We start from the raw sequence: 13,439 nt of genomic DNA, 5'->3' as shown, positions 1-13,439 counted from the left end.
TTCTAAAATGAAAAAAAAATAATTAAATACGTCCTCACGCTTGGTTGTAAAAGTGGTTGACACATATATGCATATATATGTACAACACAACCAATTAATATGGTAAGTAGAAATATAAAATAGAGCTAAACTCTTTTACTACTATACAAAACCTAAATTCCAAAATCAACAATATATATATATATATATATATATATATATATATATATATATATATATATATATATATATATATATATATAGGATGAAGATCCCATAAGAACCAAACATATCAGGAAACCCTGAAAACTAAGAGTGCACAAAAATTTTGATTTATTGTTCGAATTCAACCAAAATCGTTAGACTTCAAGAATTGTTGAACAAGGATTATTTTGTTCGACTAGAATATTTTTTTGTTCGACTTAGCTTTTTTTGTTCAAAATCAAGAGATGTGGAACAAAGTGTAGAACACAAAATTGTTCGAATTCATGATTGTGTAGAACATAACTTGTAGAAACATACACAAAATTGTTCGAATTCAAAACTTTGTAGAACGAAAACGTGATTTCATATGCATCTCAAAATTGTTCGGTCATACTATAAAAATATTCGCATGTGTATATTTTTGTTCGACATCATGATTCTCAGAGTTCTCATCCATAATTTAGTTCTCATTATATCCTTTCAGTATAAGTTAATATAGTAAGTTAAATAGAAAAGATTAAGTTCATTAAAATTCAATCGTTTATACCACCTAGAAGCGGATCAAGATGTTGCGGTTGGAAACACGATTCGATGGATAAATAACATGTCGTATTGTTCGTGCAATTGGACGCGAGAATTTACTGGACGAGCTCGAGATGAACTTCAATCACTAACCGATTTAATTTTTTCGTATGTTAAACAGGATAGACCATTGGATGCTTGGTACCGGAATCTATCAACAAATGGCATATTCACAACCAAGAAGCTATCGAGGCTAATCGACGACACTATTCTTTTGGATGATAGATCGAGAGAGGAAACTCTAAAAAACAACTTGGTTCCATTGAAGATCAAGATTTTTGTTTGGAGAGTTCTACGTAGAAGATTACCAACAATGATCGAACTCGACAAGCGTGGAATTGACCTGAACTCCGTAAGATTCCCGCTTTGCGACGATGATGTAGAATCAATTGACCACTCATTTTTTCTTTGGCGGCATTCTTACGGAGTTTGGGATAGAGTTTTCAAATGGTGGGGCTTCGGCGCGGTATCAAACCTAAGTACCTAAGTATAAATGAAGCACTCCGAGGAAGAAGCAACCAAACGATGACACCCCAAGGCTCTACAATTTGGCAAGCATTGGAGTGGATTTGTGCGTATCTAATTTGGAGAAACCGTAACCTTAAAGTATCTATAAATAAGTGTTAGAATGGTCCTACAGCGCTAATGGAAATTCAAGTAAAATCGTTCGAATGGATCTCTTCTAGATTGAAAAATGTGAAGATCGAGTGGTCTCAATGACTTTCTAATCCAAGTATCTTAGTCGTATAACTTGCCTTCGATGATATAGCAGGATGTAGCTTGTATTCACTTCGTAGTCCTTAAGTTTCGATTAGGTTTTTAGGTTGTAGTTGCTATCTTTGCAACTAAATGCCTACTTGTTTATAATTCTTGTACCTACATCGAGTTACCTATTCATGTTGTATTCCGTAGGATCGAGCTCCTTTATTGGTTTGATCCTTTCGAGTAAATCTAATAAATCTTTGCTTTTCGAAAAAATAATTATTGCAATGTGTGTTAACTTCTATTGTATAAAAGATCATTTGATAAGACGTACATAGAATTTAGAGTTTTTGTTTTCGTGGCCTAACACCCCATGTCCTTCTCGTTAGTTCTTTTCTAGAAGAATCGTAGGACATCAAAAATGAAAAGTTTCTTGTTGATATTTCTTCCTCAAGATCGAACTTGGTTCGTTCAATTCTTATGGCAAGAGATGAATTAAAGAATTCTACTCCGACTACTGAAGAGAGGTCAGAGCTAGTACTAAAACAGCTAACAATGTATTTTTCTTTTAAATTTCCTCATATATTTACAAGATCTTATTTTATTATTGACACTAGTCTAGTTCAGCTATTTGTGTGACATATATGCTATCTCAACAACGCTTACAGTGCTTGTTGTGGCGTTGTTTTGAAGTCTGGGTATAAACTCATGAGCGTCAAAATGACAATTAGTGGACTATGCTTGATTAGTTGATATTTATCTATTTATTATCAAAAAATAATCATATTTTTTTTTTAGGTAAGCGAAGAAACTCTCCTATGAACGAGCACATTGGCTCCCCCATTGAAGGTAAAACCTCCGGTAATCAAGCCTCCCGAGCGCGAGACCTGGTACCGTGTGAATTGCGCATCATGCGCACCCTCTAGTCACACTCTCTTTTTGAACAATTTGGAATAGCCAAGAATTGAACCCGAATGGTGTGCTTTATTGGGCAACTCGGTGGCCACTCACGCAAGCCTGCGTGGTTAATAATAATTATATTTTATTATATCATTTATCACATTCTACAACATTCACTTAAAATAGTACTACCGTAACAAAATTCCTTTTCACAACATTGTCCACAATTACACATATCTCACAATGCAACTATCTCCAAACACTTCACACAATAACAAATACTTTCAATTATATCCTCTCCTTAACAAATATCAATTATATCGTGTATATATAACAATAATTAAGAATAGAAAATATCAAAGATTGTATATGAGAGACTAAAATGATTTTAATTTGGTGACAGGACATCATTTTAATGACACGATAGAGTATTAATCACATCTTTAAATGTACTGATTGTTAACAACGTGATACATATGTTATAAAATACATACATTAATATCTTTTAATAATATCTTTTATCACTAATGATAATAAGTTATTTAATTTGATTGATTATTATTTATAGACCGTAACTTTATAAAGTTAATAATTAATAAACAATGATAAGTATAAATATTAAATATAACATAATAAACATAAAAACTTATTTTATTTGTATTATCTGTTATCAAATTAACGATTGAAATTAAAATTATCAATTGTTGAAATTACAAATTAGTGGTTGATCCGAGAGGTACAAACTTAACATCATAATCTAAATCAATAGTTAATATCAAGATTGCAAAGCTCGCTATTTAGAGAGTAATAAGTTGAGATTTTGGAGGGAGTAATCGTCAATTCAGAGATCAATCCGTGATTAATCGAATTGGACTTTTTATACATTCAAATATTAAATATCAATACTATGTGTAAATATTAAAGAAACGTATATATACAAACATAAACTTTGATATTATTGTTTAAAAACATACATATAATGTTGACCATTCCGATTTTAACCGAATTTGACCAACAATTCTCATTTTGACTCATTAATCAATGTTGATTGATTGATTAAACGGATTTTGAAAAGTCAGAACGACCGTTTTCATAGAGGAGTGTTTGATCGTTTTTAGTCTACCAACGTGATAGAGGTTCTTAAGTACTCAAAAACCAATTGGTGATAGATGGAGGTTCCCAGGAGACAACTTGTTTGATCGACTTTAATCCACCAACATGTCATGCATATAAGCTTATGAATTCTCTAGTACTTTAAAACTAACTGATGAGGGAGATTTTTAAATGCTTATATGCATACATAAGTTTCATTCAAATTCTTATGTAGGACATCCAAACCGATTATCTTCACCAAAGAGTAATCGAGGTTAATAAGAAATAATGTAGAATTTCTATGGCATTGGTTGATATTGAATATATATTTAACTCATAAAAAGATAGTCCCTGTGAAACTCGATTATTTACTAGCTATACTCGATCCAAAAGTAAATATATTTGCATAAAGTTGCTAGAAAAATGTCACTACTTTGATATTTCACCATACAACTTATCACACACATTTACACACAGTAAGTGTGTGTATGCAAAGTTTGAAGTAAATACACACCAGCTTGCAAGAACCAGTCTCTCTCTACATAAATGCAATTGCATCCTCTCTATAAACATTGCATTTACTCTTCCCTCTCATCTCTTCAATTCTCCCACCTGTTCCTTTCCCTTCTCTCCCTTTCTCTTTCTCTCCCTTCATTCTTCTTTAATTCTATTCACAGGAAACATACAACAACTTGCTGCTTCAATTCAATTGAAAAACCAGCCTGAAAACCACTCTTTCACTCTTAAAACTGGCTTCAACACATCTTTTGGTCTAAATAATTACCAGTAAGTAAGCTTTATTTATAAAGTTTGGATTTTTATATATGTGAATACTAAAATCTTGATGGTTTTATTCCATAAAGATTTCTTGAACAAGTTAAAGTTTCAATCTTTTCAAGATTTCTTGAACAAGTTTTTCATTTGGTTGAGAAAAAATAATTTTTTAAGTATTTATTCTGATTTTATAAATTATAAAGTCAAGAAAGTTGTAAAGATTACTCCTTTTTTTTCATTTTTCAAGTTGAGTCATTGATGAGTATTCTTTACCAATAAGAAACCACTACCAAATTCCAAAAAACTCTCTTTCTGTAGAGGTTAAATTTTATATGTATGTACTAGGGTTTCTGAATGAGTATATATCTTTCTGGATATATACTATTATGATGTTTATTATGTAGATTTGATTTGATTTTTCTTAAAAGTGGAAATTTATTGATGATCAGGTAAGTGTATATCTTATTTAACTTGATTTTATTACAATATTGAAAGAAACAAATCTTTCAAAATAGAGAAAGAAATGAAAAAATTTATGCTAACTATGATCTTTCTAAAAGTTAAATAAAGCTCTTTTGTTGTTTCAATATCATCAAAGAAGTCTAAAATTATAAATTTTAATGAGCCCAGATCGGTTTCCAACAAACTAAGTGTAATACTTCCCATATAACTGTTTGTAATATTTGATGAATTAAATTTCATTTATTTTCTTCATTTCCATGAATATCAAGGGGCGAACTATAAATTTTAAGGGTTTTTCTATGAATCTTTTTTAACCACTAACCATAAACTTTGCATATAATATTGCAACAAAAATACAAAAATAAATAATTAGGAAATGCACAAAAATATTCTTATAATAATATTAAATCTTACATGCTTTTTAGTTGACTTTTGTTTTCAAAGAAGATTGACATTTGTTGACCTCCAATAAAAATACATTTATGTCTATTATGTTTGTGAATATCGATAATCCAACTTCATTTCCTATGTCTTCTTTTTCACTAGTTAGTTTTTAATTTTAAACAAAATTATAATTATAAATTATTTATAAATTTCTAATTTATAATATGGAGTACAAAATAAATTAAAGTCAAACCGTATCAATCCGATTTAAAAACTTTTCAGTTACTTTTTATTGCGTTAGTTGTGAATTTTTGGTAAAAGAAATGGTTTAAAATAGTTTGTTTAATTAGAGCTAGTCTTTGACTATTAATGTACTTAAAGTCCAAACTGCAAATTCTTGGGTAATATTGTACTATTTTTCCTCATGATTTTAGCATCATATTCTTTATTTTTCTAATTTAGTCGTCAAACAACTTTATTTCTGAAGAATGTGAATACTTATATAAACTAGAACACTTTATTTTTGATCAGGAGTGTGAAGAAATAAAGAAATATGTTTCAACCCAACATGTTTGAAAGTCATCATCACCATCATCTTCTTGACATGAGTAACAAAAGTCCCGAAAACGAGCTCGATATGCTTAGAGACGATGACTATGAGAGCAAATCCGGAACCGATATTATGGAAGCTCCATCTGGTGATGATCAAGACCCTAATCAACTTCCCAACAAAAAGAAGCGTTATCATCGTCACACACAACATCAAATTCAAGAACTCGAGTCGTAAGTTTGTTAGATCATATCATCATATGATTTTAATGTTTCCTAGTTTGTAAATACATATACATATAAAGATTGTTTGAATGTAGGTTCTTTAAAGAATGCCCACATCCAGATGATAAACAAAGGAAAGAACTTGGAAGAAGATTAAGTTTAGAGCCTTTGCAAGTCAAGTTTTGGTTCCAAAACAAAAGAACTCAAATGAAGGTATTTTACACAAGCAAGACACACACATAAATATAGTGTGATGTTAATGTTAAAGAATATTTTAGTGAATAATTAGTGTACCAGATGCTAACAAACCTTGAGAAATGAAGGCTTACTATTGAGCTTTATGTAAAGGTCTAGTACCATCACATTTAGGTTTAACTTTGGCCGCATTTGCTTATGATCGTTGCCCTTTAGTTGAATAAGCAAGTTAAATCGCAATGTTGTTTACTTTTAGGCCATATATGTCATCCCAAAATAGCCTAGCTAAGAGGTTATAGGTGGCCAGGGAATTGAAAGGGTCATAAACAGTCACGGGTTAACCTAGTTAGCCCGCGTACATCTGAGTAAAATGCCCCCTTAACAGGGAAAACCTTATTCGAAAAACTACATATGTCAATTTAAAGTTTTAAACTACAAAAACGATACGAAGTGAACTTACAATATATATTGCTGCTAATTAAAGCTATACCATTATCATGCAATTATAGGCCCAACATGAACGTTGTGAGAACACGCAATTGAGGAATGATAATGAAAAGCTACGAATGGAGAACATACGATACAAGGAAGCCCTTACCAATGCTACTTGTCCCAACTGTGGTGGTCCTGCAGCCATTGGAGAGATGTCGTTCGACGAACAACATCTCAGAATTGAAAATGCCCGCCTACGTGAAGAAGTAAATCAATCAAATCCCTATATATGTTTATTATTTTTTAGTTCTTTAATAACAAGTAATCAACTTTTTTGAAAAAAAACTCTTGGTTCTTATAAATTGTCTACAAATTAAACTGTTATACATAGATCAAACTAATAAAAATGAGCAGTTTTGAACACATTATTGCTAGACGCAAATGGTACATTTAAAACCATTCATTAACAATAACAATTATGTAGTACATTAGTACTAATTAACATAATTAGTTATATTGAAACACTTTAAGTGGTGTAGGTGTATGCAAGACAAGCTTCAAAGATATGAATTTGATGCAAAATGCAACTATTTTATGCATTTTCTCCATTTTGGGACTATAAACAAACATAATCTTCTTTCAATCTCGTTGATACTACGCTAACTTTTAATTTAAGCATATCTTGTGCATTTAACAGATTGATAGGATATCTGGCATAGCTGCAAAATATGTTGGCAAGCCATTGTTAACATACCCAAATCTCTCACACAATGGACCGCAACGCTCTCTTGACCTACCAATTGCAAGTTTCAGTTCACAGCCTGCAATGGTTGATGACATGTTTGGAACCAGCGGCCTTATGCGATCAGTTTCAGGTCCTAGTGAAGCAGACAAGCCAGTTATAATCGAACTAGCGGTTGCAGCCATGGAAGAACTGGTTAGGATGGCTCAGTCTGGTGAGCCTCTGTGGGTTCAAAACCCTGATAACTCATCTGAGATGTTGAATGAAGAAGACTACGCGCAAACGTTTCCTAGAGGCATTGGACCAAAACAATTGGGATTACTATCGGAAGCTTCTAGAGAATCTGCTGTTGTCATCATGAATCATGTTAATCTTGTTGAGATTCTAATGGATGTGGTATGCAAAACAAACATTTTGTTTTTGTGTGTTCACATATTGATTGATTTGAAATTGGGTAGAAATTAACACTAAACTTTACTAAAAAAATTGCAGGGTCAATGGTCAAATGTGTTTTCTGGCATTGTTTCAAGAGCAATGACTCTTGAAGTGCTTTCAACTGGTGTGGCTGGAAACTACAATGGGGCTCTGCAAGTGGTAAGATTAATGAAAAACATTCATGATCACAAGTTTATATAATTTAAATAAAAGAGCAAAAATTACTTTCGGCTATGGAAAGACAGAAAAAGCTTTATTCTTTGATATATATATATATATATATATATATATATATATATATATATATATATATATATATATATATATATATATATATATATATATATATGTATGTATGATTAAGTATAAAAAATTTTACAATCGCCATTGACGTATAAAGTAATAGTATTGCTGCAAGTTGAGGGTATAATCGGTTTGTACTGTGCAGATGACAGCTGAGTATCAGGTTCCTTCGCCACTTGTCCCAACCCGAGAATACTATTTCGTTAGGTACTGTAAACAGCATGTTGACGGGATGTGGGCTGTGGTCGATGTATCGTTGGACAGTTTACGTCCTACTATGATGTCAAGGTCTAGAAGAAGGCCATCAGGTTGTTTAATTCAAGAACTTCCTAATGGCTACTCAAAGGTGAAACTCAATCGTGGTTCAACTTCTAGAGTTTATTTATCAGTTTACATTAATATAAGTTAGGATTTTTCTAACGACAACCCTCTGGATTGTATTTAACATGCATAAATGTATTGTACATTAGCTGTTAAAATTGCCTTTTTGATGACTTTTATTCAAATGTGAAATATATTTATGCACCTAAGGGCTGTCGCTAGAAAAATCCAATAAGTTAATTTAATCTTGATCTTATAATATAGTTGTATATAAAAGTTTCAAGAACCTATATTAACTAATAACTATTTCGCTTTTTCTAGGTAACATGGGTTGAACATGTTGAAATTGATGATAGATCAGTTCATGATATATACCGGTTACTAGTAAACTCTGGTTTAGGATTTGGGGCAAGACGATGGGTAGCAACGCTAGAGAGACAGTGTGAAAGGCTTGCAAGCGCAATGGCAAACAATATCCCTGCTGGCGATGTTGGAGGTAATACTTGTAATAGTTAGAGGTTTATATGTGGCTAATTGGATGGGTCAAGAGATTCGGGTAATGGGTCAGATTGCATTCCATGCAAGGGGCTAATTGGGTTGGGTCAATGCAAACACTACCCAAAATAACTTATATATATTGAGCCCTGATTGTGACTATAACTAACCATGCACATTTATATTTGAACAGTTATAACAACACTTGATGGTAGAAAGAGTATGTTAAAGCTTTCGGAGAGAATGGTTTTGAGTTTTTGTAGTGGTGTTGGGGCTTCAACGACACATACTTGGACGACGTTATCTGGTAGTGGTGCAGATGATGTTCGTGTCATGACTAGAAAGAGTGTCGATGATCCAGGAAGGCCTCCTGGTATCGTCCTTAGTGCTGCTACATCGTTTTGGATCCCGGTTCCACCAAAACAAGTTTTTGACTTTCTCCGCGATGAAAACTCAAGGAGCGAGGTACTATTTATTTAGTTTACAAAGCGTTGCAAATGTTTTCATTTTCGCTAATCTTTCATTGCTATTTTGCTATATATATAGTGGGACATTCTTTCGAATGGTGGACTAGTTCAAGAAATGGCGCATATTGCTAATGGTCGTGATCCGGGAAACTGCGTCTCGCTTCTACGTGTCAATGTAAGATTTAAATATTATAAATATATAGATTTTTTTCTAACGAAAGCCTTAAGACTGTCGTTAACATGCATAAATGTATCGTACATGGCGGTTAATATTGACTTTTTGATGGCAGTTATTCAAATGTACAATATCTTTATGCACCTTAACGATACAGTCCCTAGGGTTAGTCGTTAGAAAAATCTAAATATAAAACTTAATTTAAATGACTTTTGATCTTTTATATATTGTAGAGTGCAAATTCGAGCCAAGGAAACATGCTAATACTTCAAGAGAGTTCAAATGACCCAACGGGTTCATATGTTATTTACGCTCCAGTAGATATTGCCGCGATGAACGTGGTGTTAGGTGGTGGTGATCCTGATTATGTTGCGTTACTACCGTCTGGTTTTGCTATACTTCCTGATGGAGCAGGAAAACATCAAGGAGGAAGTATTTTAGAGGTTGGAAATGGTGGATCGTTACTAACTGTTGCGTTTCAGATTCTGGTGGATTCGGTTCCTACAGCAAAACTATCACTTGGCTCAGTTGCAACCGTTAATAGTCTTATCAAGTGCACCGTTGAAAGGATCAAAGCCGCTGTTGCTCCTGAAAATCCATAATTATGTTGTCTTCGTTTTAAATGGTAAGACGCTATCACTATTATCGCACTTGTTTTCATCGAATGTCCATTAAGGGGGGAGAAGGGCCATTAAAAAGCATCATTAAGCATTAGTTAATATAACACTCAAGTAAAAGTGAAAACAGTTAATAGAAGGCATGTTAGCCTCCTTAGACCACTCTCTATCAAGATTAACATAATTGAACTTCCTAGTAGACACATCAGCGCCACATCAGCATTACCCACTGTGACTAAGACCATTTGTAGTGGTAGTTCGTGTTGTGGGTTCGTGTTGTGCACTTTTTGCACTTTTTTGATTACTAGGACGTGTTGTGTTGTTGAGTGGAGTAGTGGTGGTTTTGTGAGTTGGTGTTGTGTTAGTGGAATGCTGATGTGGCATTTAATTTTGTATTTTTCTATTTTATTTATTTGTTTTATTTTATTTTTACCACGAGATGACGCTCTTGCGTCCGACGAAGCCGACTGTTTTTGGGTTTTCTTTGCTCTATCACGTCCCATTGGACGTTGCATCGGAACTTTCCCAAACAACTCGGCCTCATCAAAGTCTTGACTGGGGCTTATCGGGTCTCCTTGAGTTCCACCAACACCCGTAGTATCCACGTGATAATCATCTTGATGCTGAGCTCTAGCAGTTGTGAATTGCTTGGAGTGTTAGCCATTTTTTTGTAAATAAAGATGAAATTGGGAGTGTTGAAGTAAATTGTGTGTATTTTTGTTGAGTAAAATGGGGATATATATATATATATATATATATATATATATATATATATATATATATATATATATATATATATATATATATATATATAATAGTAAAAATAATTAAATTTTTTTATTTTTTTTAATCCCCAACGGCTCCCAACTCAACGGATCTATTTTTGCTGGCCAACCAAAACGAAACACGTGGACAAAACATCCGTTGGAAGCTCCGTTGGAGTCTCACCAACACCGGCAAAACACCGGTTGCCAACGCCGGGATACGGCGGCGAGTTGGCGTTTTGGGCACTCCACGTCGGCAACAACGGGGTTGGCAGGGGTGCGATACAAATGGTCTAACCAGGGCTAAAAGATGTACCACAGTGAAGTACCACATTTTAGTACACAAGTATTAGTAACAAATTGAAAAGTGTCACTTGGTGTAACTATTTACAGCGACAATTTTAGTTTTTTCTTTTCTTTCATATTATGTAATTTGTTGTTGTAACTAGTTTATGTATTTTGTAGCATGATCGAATCCATGAGATGAGATGAAGGAGGATAAGTAAGCTAGCAGGCGATGTTTACTCGTATGATTTGAATGTAATGGAAGAAGTCAAGAACGAACCTACAACAATCCTTTAGCGTATGGTGTCATCAAGAATGCAATTTGCACCATACACTGAAGGCTATTATTATAGGTTCGGGTATTGACTTTGCCTAGTTCTGTTGACGATTTTTGAGTAAACTAAAACCTTATTGAGTGAATTTTAGTTTTACTCTTGAAAACTTTCTTCAAATTTATGGTTTTGGTTTAGGTGATTGCAATTGTATGTGTTTTAGTTTGAAGTTTAGTGTTAGAATGATGGCCATGTAGAAACTTGATCCTAACAAATAACTTGCCTCTTTTCATCTCATGCAATTTCCTTTTGATAATTGATCATTTCAAGTGTGTTTCTTATTACATAATTAGTAGCATCAAACACTTACTTTCATTGACTTATCGTAAAGCAAAAGTCTTTAGTAAAGATGGACTGTTAACTTTGATTTTAGGTTCATTAGTTATACTGGAAATTGTAAGTGACGATAGCCTGAAGACTAGTGCCGTGCATTTATTAAAAAGTAAGGGATGATCTGTGTAATTTCAAAACCATAAGAACTATCGGTATGATTTCGCTTAAATCACACATGGACAACAATATAATTTACTCGAAGTTTATTTATTCATTCGAGTCAGGGATGAACAAAGATTTAAGGTTCAGGAGCTCATAGTTTACAGTAGATTTAATAACTTACAAAATTATATCTAACCGAAAAAACTGTTTTATATTTTTGACAATTAAGTTGAACATGAAATTATATATCACCCTTCTTAGTGAATCAATAAATTGTGTTGGAACTTAAAATTGAAATGTTAATACTACAAGTTTAAACAGAAGGGAAATGCTAAATATTTGAGAACTATAAGTCTATAAGTAAAAATCTAATGAGTACTAAAGATGTAACTGTATATTTAGAATGTAACCAGATGTCCTGATGCAGCCATGAGTATTAACTAATAATGATAGAACCCAATATCTAAATGGGTCAAATGTGTTAGGCTGGTTGAGAGTTGAACAGGTCAATTATTACATCCAAAAATGGACTTTCATCCATCTCTATCAAATCATTAAATTAATTGCTCATAACTCTCTAGTTGCATTAATAATAGATCCTCTAAAGCAGTGGCGGAGCTTGAACCTAATGGTTGGAGGGGTAAGACTTTGTCGAAATGTGTGATATGTTTTTTAGCAACAAAAAACGCAAAGTTTGGAGGAAAATTTGTAAGTTTTATATACATTTAAGATGACAATATCGATCATAATTGTACATAATTTAATTTAACTTCTTAAACTTTAGTTTTAGATTGTTTTCTAGTTAAAAATGCCCATGAAATATGAAAGAATAAAGTAAATTGTTGATGAAAATAAAATCTGTAAGCCTTCACCATTTTCGTCATATATTCTTCATAAAGACTCCGATTTAGTTGATTCAAAAGCTCATACGTCCGTAACTCAAAGGGCTACGAAATAGCATTACTTAGAGAAACTTATGGAGGGGCGAGGGCCCCCTCCTGTCCTTATAAAGCTCCGCCCCTGCTCTAAAGTAAATGAAATGGGTGGTTACACATGGGTGTAGCTAGTGTTAGAAGTTAAACAACTTGACACGTTTAAATTGGCGTTGGGCAAGTTAATCAACAAACTTAGGCGCTTAAACCAGCAGTTTTTGTTAAACCCATTTCGGTAACATCTCGAGCCGAGCTCTTTGCCTCTAGCTCGACTATATATATAGGGTGAGGATCCCATGAAAACTCCAAATTGGAAAGAACTCTGGGAACTCGTAGTCGAACAAAAACATAGTACGGTAGAACAATTTCATGCTTGGTCGAACAAAAAAGTTTAGAAGCATAGAAATCAAATTTCGTTCTACAAACATTTTTTTTTTTGGCCATTTTTTGTTCGACCACAACATTTTTTGTTCGAATTCATAAAAATGTAGAACAAATTGTAGAACGGAAATTTGTTCGAATATGGACAAATTGTTCGAATTCATCCATTTTTGTTCCAATTCAGCTTATTTTTGTTCGAATTCACCTTTTATTTTTGAATTGGGCCCGATATAAAGTTTAGGGTTTACGGTTTAGTGTTTTGCGTTTAGATCCCT

At 33.1% G+C, this 13,439-nt stretch overlaps 1 protein-coding gene across 2 annotated transcripts; it reads left to right on the top strand.

Moving 5' to 3' along the window:
• The first annotated feature begins 4,065 nt into the window (after nt 1-4,065).
• Nucleotides 4,066-11,636, top strand: LOC139877364 (homeobox-leucine zipper protein MERISTEM L1-like). 2 transcript variants are annotated; one of them, XM_071864787.1, is made up of 12 exons: nt 4,066-4,245; nt 5,611-5,862; nt 5,949-6,066; nt 6,558-6,746; nt 7,178-7,618; nt 7,715-7,816; nt 8,106-8,306; nt 8,603-8,777; nt 8,970-9,241; nt 9,323-9,418; nt 9,652-10,043; nt 11,265-11,636. In XM_071864787.1, the coding sequence occupies exons 2-11, from the start codon at nt 5,633-5,635 to the stop codon at nt 10,018-10,020; spliced, it is 2,193 nt and encodes a 730-aa protein (XP_071720888.1). In that variant the 5' UTR covers nt 4,066-4,245; nt 5,611-5,632; the 3' UTR covers nt 10,021-10,043; nt 11,265-11,636. The 2 variants fall into 2 exon arrangements, with proteins under 2 accessions (XP_071720888.1, XP_071720889.1); XM_071864788.1 differs by having other exon boundaries at nt 4,066-4,249.
• Nucleotides 11,637-13,439: the final 1,803 nt, after the last annotated feature.

The sequence above is a fragment of the Rutidosis leptorrhynchoides genome, chromosome 11 (genome assembly GCF_046630445.1).
Source record: "Rutidosis leptorrhynchoides isolate AG116_Rl617_1_P2 chromosome 11, CSIRO_AGI_Rlap_v1, whole genome shotgun sequence".
NCBI classification, from domain to species: Eukaryota; Viridiplantae; Streptophyta; class Magnoliopsida; order Asterales; family Asteraceae; genus Rutidosis; species Rutidosis leptorrhynchoides.
Note: the sequence above shows the minus strand (reverse complement) of the source record. Positions and strands in the feature narration are given on the sequence as shown.

Excerpts from the sequence above, each read along its gene's own strand:
- LOC139877364 (XM_071864787.1), top strand. The coding sequence starts at position 5,633 with ATGTTTCAACCCAACATGTTTGAAAGTCATCATCACCATCATCTTCTT. Across the intron at positions 5,863-5,948 it reads CAAATTCAAGAACTCGAGTC|GTTCTTTAAAGAATGCCCAC; the intron begins GTAAGTTTGTTA and ends GTTTGAATGTAG. Across the intron at positions 8,307-8,602 it reads TTCCTAATGGCTACTCAAAG|GTAACATGGGTTGAACATGT; the intron begins GTGAAACTCAAT and ends CGCTTTTTCTAG.